Source organism: Carassius carassius, chromosome 12, assembly GCF_963082965.1.
Source record: "Carassius carassius chromosome 12, fCarCar2.1, whole genome shotgun sequence".
Taxonomy (NCBI): Eukaryota; Metazoa; Chordata; class Actinopteri; order Cypriniformes; family Cyprinidae; genus Carassius; species Carassius carassius.
Genome location: NC_081766.1, coordinates 4,499,582 through 4,521,770, shown reverse-complemented (window position 1 = coordinate 4,521,770; position 22,189 = coordinate 4,499,582). Strand labels below are relative to the sequence as shown.

At 36.4% G+C, this 22,189-nt stretch overlaps 1 protein-coding gene across 10 annotated transcripts in view; it reads right to left on the bottom strand.

Annotated features, from left to right (window-relative positions):
- The window catches only part of LOC132154523 (supervillin-like), a 52,469-nt gene that overhangs the window by 6,107 nt on the left and 24,173 nt on the right, over positions 1-22,189 (bottom strand). For 9 of the 10 annotated variants that reach the window (XR_009437165.1, XR_009437166.1, XM_059563106.1 and 6 more), the window contains 26 exons: positions 21,578-21,748; positions 21,301-21,335; positions 21,097-21,161; positions 20,762-20,898; positions 20,194-20,289; positions 18,246-18,510; positions 15,323-15,893; positions 12,452-12,771; positions 12,204-12,373; positions 10,351-10,486; positions 7,092-7,236; positions 6,132-6,227; positions 5,943-6,023; positions 5,537-5,717; positions 5,146-5,318; positions 4,473-4,628; positions 4,077-4,213; positions 3,831-3,978; positions 3,582-3,727; positions 3,291-3,466; positions 3,024-3,171; positions 2,249-2,546; positions 1,779-1,933; positions 1,586-1,691; positions 674-881; positions 363-496 (listed from right to left, as the gene is read on the bottom strand). Coding sequence is in view for 8 of the 10 variants with exons in the window: in XM_059563106.1 (XP_059419089.1) it covers positions 363-496; positions 674-881; positions 1,586-1,691; positions 1,779-1,933; positions 2,249-2,546; positions 3,024-3,171; positions 3,291-3,466; positions 3,582-3,727; positions 3,831-3,978; positions 4,077-4,213; positions 4,473-4,628; positions 5,146-5,318; positions 5,537-5,717; positions 5,943-6,023; positions 6,132-6,227; positions 7,092-7,236; positions 10,351-10,486; positions 12,204-12,373; positions 12,452-12,771; positions 15,323-15,893; positions 18,246-18,510; positions 20,194-20,289; positions 20,762-20,898; positions 21,097-21,161; positions 21,301-21,335; positions 21,578-21,748 (4,454 nt within the window). In the remaining 2 variants the exon portion in view is untranslated. The remainder of the gene's footprint in view (positions 1-362; positions 497-673; positions 882-1,585; positions 1,692-1,778; positions 1,934-2,248; positions 2,547-3,023; positions 3,172-3,290; positions 3,467-3,581; positions 3,728-3,830; positions 3,979-4,076; positions 4,214-4,472; positions 4,629-5,145; positions 5,319-5,536; positions 5,718-5,942; positions 6,024-6,131; positions 6,228-7,091; positions 7,237-10,350; positions 10,487-12,203; positions 12,374-12,451; positions 12,772-15,322; positions 15,894-18,245; positions 18,511-20,193; positions 20,290-20,761; positions 20,899-21,096; positions 21,162-21,300; positions 21,336-21,577; positions 21,749-22,189) is intronic. The other variant, XM_059563105.1, reaches the window with a different exon arrangement.

Below are 22,189 nucleotides of genomic sequence, written 5' to 3'. Positions count from 1 at the left end.
AAAATTTCACAATTATGATATTAAAAAGTAAAAAACAACAAAAATTTAAATTATGAGATAAAAAGTAAACAAAATATTCAATTGGAGATAATTTTGACTTTCTGCCTTAAATACAACTTTTTAATCTCATTATTATGTATTTGTTATAATTATTTTGTGACAGTTTTTTTCTAATGTATGCTAATGGTGCATTGTTTTCGAAAATGAAAGTGAAGTGACAAACAGCCAAGGATTTCAAGTCCAAATCTCTAACCATTAGGCCACGACCTCCCCTTTTCAGAGAGATCTCGGAATAAGGAACATACAGGTGCACAAAAAGTATGCAAAATTATGCATCTCCACTCTCCACCGGTGTGTTGTACCTTGAAGCATGCAGTCGTAGGCCTTGCGGTCCTTCCTGCCTAATGCTTCCCAGAATTCCACAGGCTCTCCACCTTCCTCACATTCATGAATGGTAACATTACAGCTGCTGTGAAGTCCCGCCTCCAGTGGCCGTCTTAAACACAAATGAGTCAAATTTTTAAATCATATAAACTTTTTACAATGCATTTTTCCCCATCTTTCTGAACCCCAAACTTTTGAACATCAGCGTATGCTCTGAACTTAATCCAAGTATATATTTGAAAAGAAGAAAAACTAAGTTATGCACTAAAAAAATGCATGATTGACTCACTGTTCTTTGATCTTTTCTGCAGCGGTTTGAGCGACATGACGTGTGTGTATTTGGGTTTTACAGCCGTGCCACAGATAGATGAGGGCTTTGTTGACGTTCAGAAGGACCATTGATGTGCGTGATCGCAGACTGCTGCAGTGACACGCCACTTCCAGCAGATGGCCCTCTACAGGCAACTCACCACGCACACAGTACAGACGCCAGTCATCTGAAACAGGCAAAAATGCACAAACAGTCAAATAAGAATATGCTGGCATACAGCTTCTTGCAGAGTACATTATTTTAATAAAGTACTTGAAACTGGAACACATGACCAAATGCCTGAAAATGTTTTATGTTACAATATTATTCTCACATAAGCACATTACATGCAAGTTATACCTGTATATGGCAAATATGGCTTTTTTTGCATTTTTAATCCAATATGGTGTAAAAAATAAAATATTTTTTTCTTCTGGTCCACATGTGACAAGGCAATGGAAGGACAAGTACATTGCATTGTGGGATACACTAATACACTATGTGCTCTGGTTATATTTGCACATTTCTGCAAAATTAGTAAGGTAAACCGTGTGCACAAAAATGCACATACTGTGAACAATATGCAGTATTTCATAAAAAAACACTTGCACACTAATAAATATTTGTTTACCAGCATGTCATGTGACTTAACATTAGAAATGCAATATATTATGAATAATTTACTGCAATTTTGTGAATAATACGCAGTCAATCAAATACAAGTCTTATTATGAGTATTTTAAAATGTAATATAATCTAATTACAATACTTATTTTTTGGAATCTGATTACATCATCCAGATTATATGGAGCAGTTACTACCCATCATTATTCCTAACATACAAAAAAAAAAGAACTAAACAGGAGTGTTGCAAATACGCTATACTCCTACTCTGAATGTTCTCCTGTTCTTCTTCTCTCTTCCCAGAATGCACAATCATCCCCCCATTGAAACACTGCAGGAAACAGGGCGGCTCCTTCCCCTGCTGGACCTGCATCTGAATATGAGTCACAGAACTGAATGAGTGAGTGAATGAGAGAAGCAGAAATCAGTCAAGTGTGTTTAGTCCAGTATCTCATCTTACCTGTGCTCCTCTCTCTTCATCCAGTTCAACAGTCATGAGTGCAGATGTTCCTTTCTCACTGACAGTTGAGTTTCTGCCCTGCCAGAAGAAATAGCAGCACTTCTCTCTGCCAGGACCCGCACTGCGCACCTGATCTGGCTTCTGCCTGCTGCCCACTGCACACGGACACACACATCTTTATACCAGCCTATACAAAGGGGGTGTATTGCATACTTTTTATTTTTACCCTTTAGTCCATTTCCTGCATAACTTAATTCAAAATAGTGTCCAAACTAAGTGTAATGGCATTTTTTTTATATAAAAATGTATTTTATTTACTGTGCACACTAAAATTTTAAATGATACAAAACAACACAGTAGAACACAATAACAGCAATTAAATCAAAAACATCCTATTCCACTAAACAAACAGATCTATATTTTTTTGCATAATGTACTGCAAGTTCAGCTGCTCCAGTGCCGTTACTAACCTGCCGCGCTCACCATGTACTTCCATTTCACTACATAAGCATCTCCCTCGTGAAACTGGCCGATGCTCTGCTTTGGCAGTCGGCTGTAGTCAAACTCCAGGATATGCCAGACATCAACCGAAACGGTGCTGATCTCCAGAGAGCGCATGCAGTCGTCCAAGCTGTTCTCCACCGGACCGTGTCCTCGACCCACATTCTGACCGTCCAGAACTGTGCTGATGGGTGAAAGCAGGACCGGCAGCATCAGAGAGGCGCTGTACGCCTGGCACTCAGGACAAGAATCTGTGCCCGGAGACTCCTGAGATGGAAAGAAAAGCGGTTAAGAAAATGGAAAAAATGGGAAAGAAAAGTTGTGCTCTGATCAGAAGAACACCAAAGAACCTTGCTGAGAATCAAGAACTTCCTTTTTCAACATAATACATGAAACCCAATGAATTGAAGACAACTGATTTTTTTTTAACATCGTTGTATAGTGTGATTATTATTGTGTTTGTATGTTTAATATTGTAGTTTAGTTTTCTGTCCTAGACACACTAATGTTCAAAAGTTTGAAGTCAGTATAACGTTTTATATAAATAAATGCAGCTTTGGTGAACAGAAGAGACTTTCAAAACCACTTAAAAATAGTGTTGGTTCAGAACCAATTATGAAGGGTAATCATTATAGGAATCATTACATTACTCACAATTCCCATCCATACTAATATAAATCAAAGGATTTTTCCCCGTTCCGTTTTGCAGATTTTCAGCAGATATTGACACACGCAGTGACCCACCTTCTGCTGGAAAGGGTGTTCGATGACATCTTTAGGTGATAGTCTAGAAGCATCTCTCCAGTCCAGGAACTTCTCTTTAAAAAGACATGTTTCATTATGTTCGGTCAGTCTGCCAAATATGGCCCAGTCTGGACGACCTTGACCGCTCCTAAAAACATTACCACACAAACAACCTTACACTGAGGTTTTCAAAGTTAAGTGGATAATTAGTGTGCATGAAACTCAATATAATCAATTTAGGTAAACCCCTGAAACGTGTGTGAGCACCTTGGTATGAGTGTGTTGTGTCCTCCGGGGTCCAGAGGGTTGATGTCACAGTTGGTATAATCAAAGATCCCGTTCCAAAGATGCTTGGCCAGCTGAAACGCCACCTTCCTCTGAGCCAGTGTGACCTCTTTACCATGCCACACGTACACTTCACTACCGAAATCAAACACTACCACCTAACGAGAGAAAGAATGCTAATATAGAAATAATGCATGAAGATAATTAACACAATATCTAAAAGTCACAAAATGTTATTTAAAAAAAAGTGAAGTGAAAGTGAAATTTCCTGACCTCTTTAGAGCCCAAAAGTGAACTATGAGGCACTTTCCCCCAGAAATCATCATCTGGAACCAGTTTATCGTCCACAAGACGGAAGATACAGTTCGTCTCCACAATGGCACTTTCAAACTTCTCATCCTCGTCTGGAGACCCGGCCGCTGTAACCATTACACACACACACACACACAGAAGGACACATATTATACATTTCAATTAAGATAACAGTACATAAATATCTTTTTTTGATTTCAGGTCACATACATTGGTAGTTGGCTGGTCCTCCCAGAATCTTCCAGAACTCTGCAGCTGCGGGGCTTTGTGAGCTCAATATTTCTTCGATCGTCTCTACCTGTGCTGCTCGACAACCAAGGTCGTGGTTCAGCTGGATGAAAGTGGCCAGTTCTGATGCCTGGATGTCAAACAGAACAATACAGCAGTTAAGCACAAAGCTGTATGGCCGTATGTAGAATAATGTGCGCAAGAAGTCAGAGTATCAGCAGGTCGTACCTTGGCTCTCTCAATGACATTTGCAAACTCTCCAGTCCAAACGAAACAATGCTCAGGAGTAACCAGCAGAAAACAGTCACCGCTGTTCAGAGAGGACACTCTAGGCTCCACTAGTCTGGTCTGGACATGACGTCGACCTGGAGAACATTCACACACATATCATTTAACACACAGACTAAAAAAATACTGCTGCAGCAAAATATCGCAATATTATGCTGCATTTCAGCCAGGCATTATGCTACTTAAGTCATTCTTCTGTCTTCACTGGAAGCCTATCAGAAAAAATTCGATGTTTGGACGGCTTTCCAGCTTCATGTGACAGAAAATAACTTTCCATGCATCACTTTATCACATCATGCCTGGTAAGGAGACAGTGTTAGAGTATTACAGACTGACCTTTGACCTGCATGAGCATGAGTTTTTTGTAGGGAGCTGCGCTGTTATTGGTCATCTGCTCTGAGATGCTGACACTGCGCAGACTCACACTGCTGTAGCTCTCTTTACTGGCCAAACCAGCCAGAGCTGCGTCCGACAAACTGCAGCTGTTGCTCACTGGAGAACACATGTTAAAAACACTATTACAACAGAAAGTTAAATATATTTGATTAATCTTCTTATTTTGAATACAAATTTTCAAAGCAGAAACCTATTAGAGCGTTATTTTGAGACTACTTTTAACTTATTTATTTTGAATAGTTACAGGTATATATCACTAGTACTTTTTCCCTTTTCTTTTTTTTCCTTCATTGTTTATATGTTGTTCTCAATAAAAAAAAAAATCTGAAGCAATGTTATTTTAGTACTATTTATTTACATGACAGTACTTAATATTTTGAATATTTACAGTTTTCATTTTCATTTTAGTTTAAGTTTTGAGATATACTTTTATTCATAATTATTTTTATTTGGCTTTATTTTAATTTTATTTCAATTTTAGTTTTAGCAATTTGAATTCTTCAAATTAAACTTTTTCACTTATCGATCAAGGCAACATTTCTGATTTTTGTGTAGGATTTTAATATCTAATATTTGCATATTATTTTTAGCTTTATTTCAATTGTCGACTCACTTTTCTCCTGTTTAATTCTCTTGGTCTCCAGCTGCCCCACGTTCAGTCTCTCCTCAGTGTACTCCTGTTGGATGTCTTCTCTTGCAGCGAGAATCTTTAAGGGGTTCCTGGAGGCCTGGACATTACGGGAGGGACGGACGGCCCGCTTGTGCTGCACCATCACCGATGTCAACCTGGGAGTCAAAGAGAGGCATTATTTGGACCATGACTTTGATTATTACTGCTGAATATCACATGTAGTCTATAAGGTTCTTTCCAAAAGCTTCATGCAACAGAAAAGCTACACTATGCCTAACTTAAACAAATATTAATATAAAAATAAACAGATTTTTTTATTAAATGAATATAATTTAAATATTTGTATGTATATTACAGAAACCCAAAATCTTACGTTGGAGTTTGTTTTCCAAAGATGGCATCAAAGTCCTCATGCAGATGCATTCTGCTACTCATGCTGCGGGGAATATCTGTCATGTGACGGTAAAATTTAGAAAAGATCTCATCATCCAGTCGCATCACTTCCTTCACGGCTTTCTCTGTCACTGTCAAAGTCGTCTCCTGCAAACCTGATACTGAGAGGGAAGAAGAGATTGAGATGGAGTTACTATGGTTTAATTAAAAGCTCCATTATCAGTTCACCATGACAGCAAATGAAAACTGATTCATTTTTCAAAGACTTTGACACCAGATGATGTAATTATGATTTCTTCTTTCACTTCTGTAACGGGCTCATAAAAAAAAAAAAAAAAAAAAAAAAAAATCAAGAAAGTGAACAGATTTTGCATCGATCAACTCACCTTTACTGTTCAAACGCCCCAAAAACATCTCCAGCTTTTCCAGCTTCTTATCAGACTCAATTTCTGCTCTGGCCTCAATTTCTGCTGCACAGCGGGTCATTTTGCCCCAGTTATATATATATACACTTTCTCAAACTTTATAATTTTCTAAAGAGGGATATCTTCGTGAAGTATGTTTGTCTAATGTACCTTCCTGTGGTTTAGAGATAGCCGGCACACTGCTCTTCAGTTTAGCAGAGACTGGAGACAGAATAGGGCTGATCACTGCAGAGGAAGCTGCCAGACCTGACACACACAGTAAAAAATAATGAATCATACATTTGTACCTTGATTTACAGAAGACAGCCACTAAAATGTTATTCAGTATAACAAGTTTATATATCCTTAAAGTCTTGTCAGGCATATTTAGAACAAGAATCATTCCATTATATTAAAATACTCTATTTATAGATCACAGTGCAGCTCCCCAACAATAATGAACTGGAATTATAAATAGAACTTATAAATTATAAATAAAACTCATTGCCACTATAATTAAAATTATAGTAAATTAAAGTAATTAAAAATATAATAAAATTTAGCATGAGCACTTTTTCTCATTTTTTTTTTAATAAGTACAGGTCAGAATAAGTATGTTGTTTCATATATCTAACCGTTATTCTACAACGGGACATTCCTTCATTCATATTTTGACTTTCATTTTTACTGAAGTTACATTATTCACTTTACATGCATTTAATATGTTTTCTAGGTAAATAAAATCACTTATAAATTTTATTTGATGTGGACACCAAAATGGGATACTGTATCTTGTATTTGACAGTACTTTGAAGTATTTATTCTGTATATTTATGTTTGATATATAACTTTTAATTGATAATTTGTAATTTCAATCTAAGTTTAATTAAATTTCGATTACATTTTGTAATATAAAAATCTTCAATATACATAATTTATTTCAGTGTTAATATTTTAAGAGCATTTTTAGAGGAATTGATTTTAGTTCGTTTTGGAGCCAATAAGCAAAAACAAAAAGTATTTTAATCTCAGTTTTGTCCAGTTATTTTTTCCTCAAACTAATGAACATTTAGCAAAAGCTTTAACATTTTAAGGATAATTACCCTGACATGTATGTTTTCACATTCTAACCTTTTTTCACCATCCTGGCAGCCACAGTGTATTGGACAGCGTCATTGGCCACGCCCTTCCCTGTGCTCTGCCACGCCTCCTCTCGCGTCGAGATCATCTGTTTCCTCTCTTCAATGGACATCTGCCCCTCCTCCTCTTCAAGTTTCTGATTACATGAGACAAAACAGATATGGCTATAGATCATTCTGATATGTTTACAGGAGGATAGTCCAATGACTTGGACAAAATGGACAGATAATTCATACAAGCAGGTCATCAGAAAACTCAAATTGTACAAACCATGTCAAAAACTCGTTTTGTAACATTTGAATATGACTATAATCTCTGCTGTACATACAGTATTAAATCTGCCAGTCAACGGCAAAAACCAAAAATGCAATAATCCTGACACAAAGTGCTCTGCATTTCCATCTAAATTAGATTTATGCCGCCAACTCTTGTTTAATAAATGCGTTTGCCTGGAGTAAATCTACAGAAATTTGCCTGTTGCCTCATGTTTCCATCAGAGAAAAAAAAGTTTCTGCTGTCATTCACAGTGAACTGAAGTATAAATTATGTAAACTAATAATACGAGTCTTTTATAAACTAAATCAAACAAGACCATTTCTACTCGGTGTATTAAAGCAGAGGTATGTCTTGTTTTTTTAGCCTCTGAGAGTTTATACAGCAAGTAATTTACTTGCATAACATTTGATACAGCAAAATTATAATTGTGTGTGTAGTCTAAGGCATACATGTATAAATATGCACACATGAATAATCATGAACTAGATTCAATTCAACAAGAAAAAAAAGCAACTCTCATCTCATCTGACAAAACCTAATGAAAGATGAAATTGACAAACCAAGAGGACATTCAGAGTTATGTTAGAAATGAAATGGTTCCAAAATGCACACGCTCTCTTACCTGGCCTTGATGTTCTACAAACTGGCATTTTGGAGTAGATGGGAGAGGAGGAGAAGAGTAGGTGGAGGAAAAGACAGGCTCCTACAGTCAGGAGAAGGACGAAACAGGAATTAGATAGAAGACAAGAATGAAGGAATGAATGAGAGACACTGAATACAGGTGTAGATATGAATGGAAGAGAAACATAATCCACAGATTATGAGGAATGAATGAGCGATAAAAGGGAATGAATAGGGATAAAAGGCCAGAAGGAAAGTCTGGACCAGTGGTTCTCAACTGGATTTGCTTCAGGACACAGATTGTACAGTGGATATCAAGTGGCGACTTACAGTACAAATTATTTCTATTGTACAAAAATCTAAAATTTTAACCTAACAATATTTTAATATGCCGGACCGACTCAATAATACACAAAATTATTGATATTATACTGTATAAGCTGATAACATAAACAGAACATTTTGGTTTGTATATCAAAGTTTTCATGTTCTTGGTTTGCTACATTTTATTAATCCTAATTTGCATTCATCTCTGCTGTCCATAGTAATATCAGAACAGACCAGTCACTTGTTTTTGAGTTGAGAAGATGATTGTGACTCATCAGTTGAGAAGCACAGATCTGGTCCATCTAGAAAAGCAAAGGTTTCATCTATAATGTTAAATGAAATATTACAACATGTTCCTAAACATTAAGTTTTAAAGAAATGCAAGTATTAACTTACTACAGTCACCTGAAAACAAACAGAAAGGTGGTACTTTCCAAATAAGGCTTTTGTTAACATTAGTTAATGCAGATAACAATGAGCAATGTAGTTCTAGGACATCATTAATATGGTTTATGTTAACTAATAAAAATACAATTGTTCATCGATTGCTCATTTTAGTTTACAGTGTATTAACTAATGTTTACAGAAACAACTTTGAATATAAAGAATGTCATGTAAATGTCAAAATAACAAAAATTCTTAAATGCTGTGGAAGTGTTGTTAAATGAAACCTTATTGTAAAGTGTTACCAACTGAAATGTGTAAAATATTTTAATAAACCAAATTATGTTAATTTAGAATACAAGGCAAACAGTGTGTCATTTCTTTAAGAAATGACCAATTGAACTTGAGTTTGCACAAGCAGGCCAGCCAATCATCTTGCAGCTAAAGCCAAAATTGTCTAAGACAGACACTGATGTTGGCGCTTAACCAGAACTGCTCAGATGACGTGAACTCGCTGATAACGGTCTCGTCCTAAACACACAGGAGATGCGCTTGTAGAGTTAAGACTGGAAAAATGCTACATGAAAACTATTTGGTGTGCAAGACCTGGCCTTTATCTTCGGATAAACTGAAAACACTTCATTCCTTTATCCTTTGCACTTGCTAAATTGACAGTAGCACAATAACTCAGGAACGCACAAGTTACTATATAAACCTCAGTGAACACTGAAAATTACACAGGGTCTGAAAAGATGAATACCATGTATTTTACTACACCATGCTGTGAAATGACTCAGACTGAGTAAAATACAGGTTTCAGGTCTAGGCAGTCAATTCACAGCTTTGCCTACGAGAGTAAATGAATGTGTTACTTTTCACAAATTAGAATAACACATCAGATTCACAGTTTTGATTAGGGAATCTTCACCAAAAATGAAAATTCCTATCATTTACTTACCTTTAGCACTTTTTTTCTTCAGAGGAACACAAAGTGCGCATTTTTAAAGCAAATCCTGGACATTTTTTCCATTTTTTGGAGAAATTACACTTTACAAAGAATCTAAAACTGAATAGTTATACTTTTACAAAAAAAAATATAATATATATATATATATATGGAGGTTATATAGTACATTGAAGAATGATAATATGTATTTTTACATACTCCATGTGACCTGTAAATGAGAGTAAAAAAAAAACCTGTTTCCATTGTAGTTTTGCTAATTATTCCTTTTTCGCATTGAAAAACTACCTCATGTGAGAGTAAAAACTTTTGTATAGTTGGTTTGTATAATTGTGGTTTCCATTAGGCGTATTTTCAATTCGCAATTTCAATTTGCACAATCTGAAGAGTAATGGAAACGTGACAGAGAAAACCAAACAATGGGAAAATAGTGTTTTTGAAAGGTTTCTTTAAAAAAAATATTTAAAAAATTGCCATCAAAAGTACTAAAGAATCTCTACTGTCTCTTGTCAAAAATCCATTTAGAAAGCTGAGAAAGGCATTTACATTTTGCTTTTAAATATTTAAGTACAATTACAAGTGGATACATTTTGAATTTTTATGTTTGTTTTTTTTTGACTGGGTACTTTTTATATATTGCTGGCTTTATATATATTTTGCTAGTCTATAGGCTCTTACCTTTTTATTAAAGCCTTGCTCCTCCATTATTTGACAACTTTTCTCGCTTACAGACACCACTTCCTGTATAACTTCCTGTTTCTTATTGATCCTGTTTTTCCAATCTTCCTCTCCACTCTTCTTCAACATTGCCAACCTGAGAAAAAAATATCAAATATTTCAATCCACTTGGAACAGAAGACATTTAAATTGTAGATGGATAACTCTACTCTAAAATAAAATGAAAGAAATGACAACTGAAAATAATGTGGGGGATGCTGTTTGTTGTACATTCGGAAATCCCACCAAATAATACAGCATGCAAAATTCTCCACAATTCAGCTTTCTCATGCTATTTTGTCAAGGTTTGTTCTCTCTATCTCTCCGTCTGTACTCATTTCCTCCGGTCCTGCGGGAAAGGCTGGGAGATCTAAAATAGTGCTGTGCGCATTATCAGCGCTCACTGAGAGCAGAGGTGACCCAATTTCATTTATAAGATGAGACAGAAAGAGAACAGCTCCAGTCACCCTGCAACATCTAAAGCCATCAGCACACGCCAACGTATGTGCCATTGTTTCTTACACCACAATATGCCATGAGTGTGATTTAAACATTTACCGTATAATGTTCTGTTTCAAGATTTCTATTATATTATTATTACTACATTTAAAATTTTTCTTTTTTTGAGTTTTCAAAAGTATCATAAAAAAAGTATCAGTTTACACAAAAATATTAAGCAGCACAGATGTTTTCAACAACAAGAAGAAATGCTTCTTAAAGCAGTAAATCAGCATATTAGAATTAAATATAACATATCATATTAGACTTGTAATATATTCGATTTTTGAAGGATTATGTGACACTGAAGACTGAAAATTCAGCTTTGCATCACAGGAATAAAATATATTTTAAACTATATTTAAATAGAAACCAGCTACTTTAAAGTGTTATAAAATTTCACAAAGTTATTGTTTTGACTGTATTTTTGCTAAAAATAGATGCAGCCTTGATGAGTAAAAGAGTCTTCTTTAAAAGAAAAAATGTAACTAATTTATTTATAAAAGTGTATTTATTTATATTTTTTATTTCATTTTTTTAATATATATTTTCAATAACAAATTATAATGTTACTTTGTTTACAAAAAAAAAAGATTATAGGGATTAATACTTTCAGAATCCAACCCATTTTATGCTAATATGCTATATTTTGTGTGAATTACTATAAATGGGATTATTTTCTGTACTCACAGACTGTGTAAAACACGACATGCAAGAAAAAAAAAATGGTGGGCACGATTTACTAATTAATTTCCTCAATCTACAAGATCTTGCACATGATTAATTAGTTCCCTCGATTTACTAGATCGTGCACATAATTAATTAGTTCCCTCGATTTACTAGATCGTGCACATGATTAATTAGTTCCCTCGATTTACAAGATCGTGCATGATTAATTAGTTCCCTCAATTTACTAGATCGTGCACGATTAAGTCATTCCCTCGATTTACAATATCGTGCACGTGATTAAATAATTTGTTGCCTCATTTTAAGTAAATAGTGTGCACAATTTATTCATTTGTTTCCTCGGTTTACTAGATCGTGCGCACAATTAATTAGTTCCCTCAATTTGCGAATGCGTACCCAGACAGTAAGTACAACTAATTATTTTGTGTGCACGACTTATCTAGAATGAGGGCATGAATTATTATAATGAGTGCATGTTTTACTTAAAATGAGGGAACGAATTATTAAAATGTGTGCACAATCTCGTAAATTGAGGGAACGAATTAATAAATTGTCCCCATTATTATTATTTATATTTTTTGCATGTCATCTGCATGCCTCTGTATAAAAGTTAAGTAACCAGCACACACCTCTCTTTGATTGATATGGATGTCATGGCCTCTGGATCTTCGTGGATCTCTGGCTTTTGGTCTTTGGAGATGATGGGTCCAGATGGGCCGTATTTCTCCAGGATCTCTTCTTGGGGCTGTGTTTGAGGTAGAATGAAGCACTGAGGTTTTGGATTGGTTTGAGGGGGTATCTTGGGTTGAGAGTGAATGTAGGCATGAGACTGGGGTGGAAGGAAGGATTGTGGATTGGGCTGCTTCTGTGGCAGGACTTTGGGTTGCGACTGTGGCAGGGGTTCAGGGTACAGCTGGGTTTGCCTTGGAGCCTGAGAGTCAATGTGTATGTGAGGTTGAGAATCAGAAATGAGGTGTGTTTGTGGCAGTGTCGGCGGGCTATAGGGTTGTGTTTGGGGTCGGGCGTGGGTCGGTGTGTAGATCTGAGGGTGCTGCACTGGTTTTGGTTGAGGTTGCAGGGATGTGTAGGACTGGGTTTGCTGGAGATAAGTGACCGAGTGAGAGATTTGTGAAGAACATTTGGACGAGGCTGCAGAAGTGCTCACTGTAGTCACGGGAACGCTGGGATCAGAGACATCTGGAGAAACACATTGAGAGCAAATACACATACAGAGAGACTTAAAAGGTAAATCCCACAAAAACTGTCTGGAACATGTCTGTTTCTCCACAAAAAGAAAAATATGTGTTGCATGAAGAAAGATTAAGCATATTTTTAGGACTTTTGTATTGTGATAATCTTTTTGGGAATTTTAACTGAACATCCCCTAAATCACCATATAATGCGAACATTTTTTTAATTCAAAATTATAATGTATTTTGTTTACATCATGGTAGTATATGTTGTACTCCTTTAAATGCAATGGCATACATTATTTTTACACTATGCTGATTTTATGCTGATTTGAATAAAGTACACTGCACTTTAATACAGTAAATGTTTTACACTGAAAGAAGGGAATTATGAAAATAAAATAAAATGTTTTTTATGGTGAGAGGTGAAATTATGAATTGAACATAACATCCTTGACAGAATTATTTTTTATAATTTTTTAAATTTAAATAAAATTTAAAAGAGGTCACCTGACATTACACCAAAAACATAAAATAATGTTATTTTTAGCAATGTAATGTGTTTATGTGGTTTAAGGTAAAAAAAAAACATTATTTTACACATAATGTACATTATTGTTTCTCTTCTAAGCCCAGCCCTTCTAAAACACGTAGATTTTTACAAATGTCATCGTTCTGAAAAGCGAGTGCTCTGATTGGACAGTTATCCAGTGCATTGTGATTGGCCGAATATCTCAAGCATGTGATGGAACATTACACCAATTACCATACTGGGATGCCATATCCTGGTGCAATGAAACAAAATCAGTAAAACCCATTATAAATGAGGCATTTGTTGCATCCAGTGGGGACATAAATACTGATTATAATGACTTATACTGTCTTTTGGCATGTTACGTTGCGTATTGCGCCACGTAAACATAAAACCATGTCTGCATTTGTGATCGGAGAAACGTCAAACAAGCGCTACTCTACACTGCTCAAAACTAGTGTTTGATTTGTCAATGCCAAATACTTTAAATATGAAAACATACTTGCAGGTTGTGAGTCAGAAGCACCAGACTGTACTGAAGTACCAGACTGTACTGAAGTTATAACTACCCAACTTTATAGAAACAGCCTTTGTGCCACGGCCGCATTGTAGGCTACTCTTACAGGAAAAAGTCCTCGTCTTCCATAAAATGTGCTGCACACATCTGAATATTTGGGACTAACTGTTCTGGAACAGTGTTGTAAATACAACTTAACCACTGGTTTCTAGTTGTGTCCTCTTTTGGAAGACTAAACAAAGTAGTTTCCCTTTCACAACTAAACACACAGTGTCTTGACGACATGGTGACAGCGATTAAGTTACACCTTTCTTTGCATGAACATTTGGTCGGCATTATTCAAATCTTCTGACATCTTGACGTAGACATGTGGGGGTGTGTTTGAATGATCCATTTAAGGAGGTCATGGTTGACTCTTAAATTTTATAAAGAATCTCTTTGGATTTGAGACTTTAGACTTTGCAACTTTACAGATCTTCTTTATGCACCAAGAGCTTGTAACACTCCAAAGAACAGAAAAAAAACTATATTGCATCATCTGACCCTTTAATACAGTTAAAAACTACAAATTTCAATATCTAATGAAAATTATCTTAAAAAAAGGAGAATTAGTCATGAAAATTTTTAGGGTATGGGGTGGGGGGTGGTATTATGAACTGGACCTTACAAAATTGACAGGATTCACAAGACTGAATCTATAACCAGAGGCATTATGTCAGTAGTAATTAAATCAGATGCTATAAAAAACAGCTCAACACTAATATACCATTCAAATATTTACTTAAATCCATCCAGCTATTAATAAGACATATGTGTGTAGACATGGCTACTCGATACACACACACACACACACACACACACACACAGTCATGGTTATCACAGACCTTAATCAATATCTGACAAATGAACAGACAGCAGCCTAAAGCACCACTGACACACTAAACACACACATGCACAGAATGCACGTCAGAAACACCCTTTACAGTGTGAAAGCCACTGTCGCATTCTGCTATCATGGCTGTCCTTTAACATGTGGCAGATGTGAACCTAATAACCCGCTGTGTTTTTTCCTTTAGAGTGACAGCATGTCTGTATCAGTGTGCACTGAGACACACTTCCAGCCATCTTACTGCTCCTGCCTTTCACTCATTTCCCTCTTTACTATGAAATAATTCACACACATGCCTAGTGCTTCCAAGCAAATAGATAATAACAGCTTTGGCGGGGAGCGCAAACAAAAGCCACGATGCCACTTCAGCCCGATTCATTTCGGTATCATTAGTTTTACATGACAGACAAAGAGAACAGTACACTAGATGTATGATAAATTATGCTGATCACATTCGACTCGAGCAGCATGTAGGCTGTTGGCCGGTTAACCCGGTTAACCTAATCAGTGCAGACGTGCAGCATGTGTGTGTGTGTGTGATTTTGTGATCAGAGACAATAGACAGTTGACTGGTTTGCACACCATCTAAACCATTTCTTTTTCGTTCCATCTATCCTTACCTGAGACGATGGTTCTGGTACCGCTTCCTCTTGCCGTCTGGTGTAAGTCTGGCGAGAGGTAGCCTCCCTGTGAGACGGGTGTACTCTCTTTTTCCCTCTCCCGTTGGCCACTCAGCTCTGTGTCTCCCCTGCCGTGAGGGGGTGTGTGTCTGAGTGCATGTGTGTGCGGAAGGGAAGTCACACTGGGGAGCTCTGTGTTCCTCTCCTCTCTGCCTAAATACCCTAGTCTTCCCCTCTGCCCACTCTCATCGCCCACATCCTTACTGTACACAGATTGGCCAGGCTGCTCTGTGGGGGGTGGGGACTGAACATCAGGTGTGCATTTTTCCCCACTCTCTGAAAGACTGAAGTATTGAACTCCTCTCTCATAGGCTGGAAATTGAGCAGAGATCACCTGATTGGGTGAGGCCTGAGTGGTGGGCAGAGCCATGGAGATCCCCACGGGAACATCTGTGGTCATTGATGGGGAAGCACTTGTCACCGTGGCAACAGAGGTCTGGGCGGTGACCGCGGTAACAGAGCGGACCAGTGATGCAGAGAGAGGCTCCAACTTCTTGCTTCCATTTTGCAGCTGGAGAGAAAGAGAGAATAATTATATTTTCAGATGGCGTTCACATTTACAGAGCACAAAGAGGTAAGAGGTCATATGCAGGACATGATTCAAAGGCAGCTTGCAGAGATCAGATGTGTTTTGCATTCCAAACAACCTCATCAGTTAACGTCTCGAACATGCAACAAACCTGATTTTTATTTTTATTTTTTAACACCACTAATCATCCAAATCAAGGTCTATTGAAAACACAATTCTAATCCCACTTTCTTAAAAAAAACTGTCCATAAGCAGATTTTCTCGCAAAAGCAAGCACATATTTGCCAATTTAAAGGAATAGTTCACCAAAGCAATTATGCTTGGTCATAATTTCTTACCAATCCTCTAAAAATCATCTTTTTTTCTGAGGAATATAAAAGGAGTTATTGTGCAGAATGCCCTGGCTGCTTTTAACCCCATCAGTCTAAGTAAATGGGGCTGTTCAGCTTCAAAAAGCACCATAGGAGTTACTCATGTGACTTGTTCCTTGTGATAAATGAAGTATATTTTAGCATAGTTTTAAAAAGGGTACTTATTATTAAAATAATATGCTTTACAATAACATATTCTAGTGTGAACTGAATATAAAGTTTTCAGACTGTTCAGCTGTATTTAGTTGAACTTAAGAACATTTCTGACCCACTTGCGTATGTATTCAGCATAGGTGGAGCATAGCGTAGCCACTAAATTGGACAAAAATGCCCCTGCAAAAAAACAAATTAAATCTATTACTTCTGTTGCTAAAAAAGTGAATACGAATAGACAGCGTCGATTGCGGCATTAAATTTAGAACTGGTAATATTGCACCAAATTTCATTTTAGGCGTTTTTAAAGTGTTGTGCATTTTAACCATTCACACACAATTCTGTTAAGTTTAGCAATAAAATGGCCTGTCAGAGTTTTTCAGATGAGTAAACATTCAAATTCATGAGTTTCGTTGAGTGCACGAGCATTCGCTGACTGAATTCTCTCATCATAAACAACAAAGCGCAGATGTATGTACATTGTAAGAGATGTTAGTGATAATGTCACTTTCTATGTTCACTGTATTAATAACCGTTGAAAGCAAACGTTATATAATTATCAGTTTATTAATTAATTACTAATTATTATTTAATTAATTAATTATTATTTAATTAAATTTATTAAATTGTAATCATGTTAAATACTAATTTTAGCCTACATGGCACCCATGTCTGGTTCTTGCCTAAAAAGACGGGTTTATGAGGTTTAATACATTTGGCTGCTTTTTGCCTAACCCTGGAGTCGGTTCACCCTCCGCCTATGGTATTTAGCACATCTTTATATGCAATTTCATAATTATATTGTCTTCGTTATATGGTTAAAGTGTATCAATGCATTATATATATATATATATATATATATATATATATATATATATATATATATATATATATATATATATATATATATATATATATATATATATATATATATATATATATATATATATATATATATATATATATATATATATATATATATATAAAGGTTTAATTGTGTAAAGAAAAATAGTCTTGAAAGTGTACTTAAAGAGGGTTTAGGGTTAGTGTTAGGGGCCTTTTATTTCATTAATAACATAATTCTATAATTTACTATTCTGTATTACAAATCATATGAAGCTACAGTATATAGTTTAGTGTGAGGAAAAGACAACATTTAGAAGTCTTACAGCCTGTTTTCCATATAGTTTTACTGTACAAAGATAAATCAGCATGAACATTCTGCCAAACATCCTGTTCACTGAAAAAAAAAAGTTTGGAAAAACATGATTAAAAGGCCATTTTAATTTCAGGGTGAACTTTCCCTTTAATAATTTACCACACTGTAATGCAGTTACATGGATAAGAAATTAAACAGGTCAAGTAATGAAAACGTAAAACCAAAGCAGTTATAATGCAACTGTGCAGTAGTTGTTGTTGGGACACCTACAATTAACAAATCAGCAGCTGCTGCCAAGGCAAAGATCTCACTGACCAGCCAATCAAAAGCCTCAGTCAAGAGTGTCTTACTTGCTCACTCTGAGGGAGGCCAACAGAATCATTAGTCACAGCGGGTTGATCTGTGAGACTGGATGGATCTATGTCTTTTGTAAGCTCCTGTGAATGGCACAATGTCTCTGGAGTCAACTACAACGGCTAAATGATCTCTCTTTTCAACAATGTCTATCTAAAGGTGAACAGCACGTATTCTAGGCCACGAGTGGGACCAAACTGAAATGTAATGAAATGAAAGGTCTTCTCTAAATATAGAAAACACAATGAATCATCTTATATGTGAACAAGCACACAGGTAAAAAGAGGAAGGTCTCACCTGATCAACCTCGCCCTGGGTGATAGGTTGAGTCTGAAAGCGGGCGTTGGCTCTACGCTGGCGTGTGTCAGAACGGGGTCCATTTGCTGATTGGTCAGCGGGTTGTGACAAGCGAGTGAATAATGCCATCTTCTCAGAAAGGCTTAGTGTTGATAAGTCTGGCTCCTCAGGCCCCAAGTCCTCTTCTCCCAGAACCGCCTCCTTTGAAACATCTTCTTTCTCCTGCTCATGGTGGGTCGATCCATTTGCTGATGATGCCTGCAGACTGGAGGAGAATTACAAAGTTGTTATGCTATAATAAAGTGCTGAACACAGAGTGACCGTGACCAGTCCAGCTGCTAACAAAACAACACTAAACACATCTTTAACAATTATGATAAGTATCCCAGTAAGTAATCCAGTTTGTTCATTTGTCAGACCTTATCAGACCTGTGAGAGCAATATGACACATTTTATACAGTCAGCCAATTAAAGTGAAGAGACATACAGCCAAGTATGGTGACCCATACTCGGAACACGTGCTCTGCATTTAACCCATCCAAAGTACACACACACAACAGTGAACACACACACACCCAGAGCAGTGGCAGCCATTTATGCTGCAGCGCCCAGGGAGCAGTTGGGGGTTCAGTGCGTTGCTCAAGGGCACCTCAGTTGTGGTATTGAGGGTGGAGAGAGCACTGTACATTCATTCCCCCCACCTACAATTCCTGCAGGCCCGAGACTCAAACTCGCAGCCTTTGGATTACAAGTCCGAATCTCTAACCATTAGGCCATGACTAACATTTTGTATCAATGAATGACAATGCTGGGGAATGTTAAAGGAATGTGATATCTTATACTTTTAAAACCAACAAAAAACAACTAATTATACTACATAGCTGTAAAAAAGATCGTGACATGTTAGATATACTTATATATTTATTTTTTTAAGCATTAACCTGACTAAATCTTGTCAGAAAACAAGAATACTATTTGGCAATGGGACATTAGAGTACAGTATAATTTAGCTAAAAAGCACACAAACATGGAATAACAACAACAAAAGTTTCACAGAAATGGATTCATGAGATATTTAGAAGTGTACAATAACTACGTAATTGTACAGTTACTATCAATAACTTATACCGTGAGATGGCTACTGTGTTATTAGTAGAATGAATCAGTGAGGCTCGGTTGTTTCAATCAAATTGTGTAAGTTTCAAAAAACTGAGTTCAACTCAATGCCTGGCCAATGTTCCAGTTCATGTCCAGACACAGGACTCACATGCATTGGTGTTGTGCTCTTGTACTTAATTTAATTTCATTGAAAATAAAAAAGTGAAGAAAAAAAATGATTTGCTCTCTCTTGCCTTTCTAGTTTAAGTTAATCTCTCACCCTCTGTCACTCTTGTAAAGTTGTTGACAGACGGGTGACACCTCTGACATTTCAAAGCACGGAGAGAATGTCAAATGTGTTTTGCTACTTAGCACCTTACAATTACTGCTAATCTGGGTGGCCACGTGCTGATGTAGACACCCAAAACATCAGCACATGCTAATACACATCTCCTACACATGCTCATACTCTTACTTTTCAATACACACAGACACTTGGTCACATTTCAAAATACAGGAAATGCATAACCTCATAATTGCATGCCAGACATTCTCTTTTCACACTTCCAACAACAATTTACAACAGTGCATGGAGGACAAATCCACCAGCAGATGGTGCACTGGCACATGAACATTCCCACTGAGATGTGCAACATTGAGAATGGATTAATCCAATGCACCAGTCAATGAATGAACTGAGTAATTGGTCTCTTTTTTCTAAGTATGGTCTGAATTCTTTATTAATATGTAATCATGCTGTCAAAAAACATATGTCTAAGTCATGCAATGAAACAGCATGCAGCTAAAGACAAAAGCGCATACAAAATAAAATGAAGCATTCAAATGATACCTGAAACTAGTCATGGAAGTGCTGACAACAGAGGTACTGGGGATTCTGGGAGCAGTGGTTTGAATAGTGATGACTTGGGAAGGGGGAGTGGGGGAACTAACAAAAAGAATGTAGAGTGAAGTGAACAAGAATCAGTTGGGGTGTAGAACAAATCATAGATTCATCAGGGTCAAAGTACAGTTTTAAAGTAATTCAGCATCAAACAACTGATTATGGGAATGTGAGTAGTCAATGATGAGTTTATTGAATGAATTATTCTTTTTAAAGGAATAATTCACCCAAAATAAAAAGTCTCGACCACAAGTTCCAAGCATGACATAAAAACACTAAAAGTAGTGTTGTACTGGTTTTATTGAGTTTTACAAATACAACACGAAATCCAAGCTGTTATTTGTTGATAATTCTTCCTTCTTCAGAATTCTTTTTTGTGTTCCACAGGAAAGATGACAACAAAGTCAACAGAATTTGTCACTTCTTGCCAAACTATTTGAAACATTGCAGGGAAGTGATTTAGTGATATGAAAGTAGATCCTTTAAATGTCAAAAAGTATATATGATAATGACTTACGTAGAAGCAATGACAACTTCCTGTGACGTGACTGGCTGTGTCCGTGACCGATCCTGCACTCGTCTAAGTCTTCGCTCAATCGCAGCATTGCGTGATCGAGGTTTGGGGACACCTCCATCTGAAGTCTTCTCCAGCTCCTGCAAGAGAGAACCAGGAGAGGTAAAAAATTGTAGCATTAACTACATTAACTAACTACATTTATTGACTCTTTTATGCTATATAGATTCAGATATGTTCTGTAAACATTAGGGTCATGTGATATCTCTCTCTCTCTCTCTCTCTATAGACATATATATATATATATATAAGTTGTGTATGCTTCAGAGATTTGATACCCTGAAAAGAGACCTCTTGGCTGCCACACTCATTTTAGCTCGTTCATCCATTTTTTCTTCATCCACTGGACAAAAAAAAAAAAAAAAAAGTGCATGAGTTTCTCAATTTTAACTTTGTTTATAGACCTGTAGTGTCAAAAGCATGACTATGACCAAATCACAGCTGAGGATAGTTTATTTGATATTGCTTAAATTTTGACTCACATTCTGCATGATGAAGCTCTGGACTAATACGGGACCTAAAAATAAAAGTACAAATAGAACAAAAATATTTGACCTTGAGTATTCAGTTGTTGTAGTATGATGACTAAAGAAATGAAAAATTAACAAGACCTAATGCAGATTTCTAAAAATGTGTTCATAACCAAATTCAGAAGTATATTTATTAAAAGTCTGCAGAATACTCTACTACAGACAATTTACCACTAATGATAGAAAATGGTAGTTTCAGTGTAAGCCCCCTCTTCCTATTTCACTGTACCTATCAGATTCCAGCCTTTCAGCTGATGTAATTGGCTGGGTTCTAAACCTCTCAGATGACTTCCTGTCATCACCAGGAGAAATGTAAAGTCTGAGTCGACGTGCTCCTCTATCGCGGTCACCGCTGGCAACAGGATCACTCTCTGTGGGAACCTGTTCTCCTTTAGACTCCCTTTGTTAGACAGGAAAGATTGTATTAACAAAAGGCAATTTTTTTTTAAATTAGTTTAGTATGGAGCCTCTAAAGCAACATTTGCGGACAAAAATCCCTAAGACTTTTTTTTTTTTGTGCATACAAGATAATTCTCATTCTCAGCAATACATCAACAAATAAATTGATACATTTCCAAATCTCACAATAAATGTTATTCACAATAATAATCATGCATTTGATGAAGTCAAATTTATTTGCACAATACCAATGCAAGGTTAAGATTAAACAGTTTGCACACCTGGCAATCTACAAAATCTTTTCCTGATGTTCATACAGTTAGAGAAGATGCTAAAATAGATTTAAATTAAGTTTAGATTAAGTAATTTAAATAGGAAGTCATCACTGAAGCTATTAGTCAATGCCAACACTGCACTATTCACACTAAGTTGCTTAGACGCT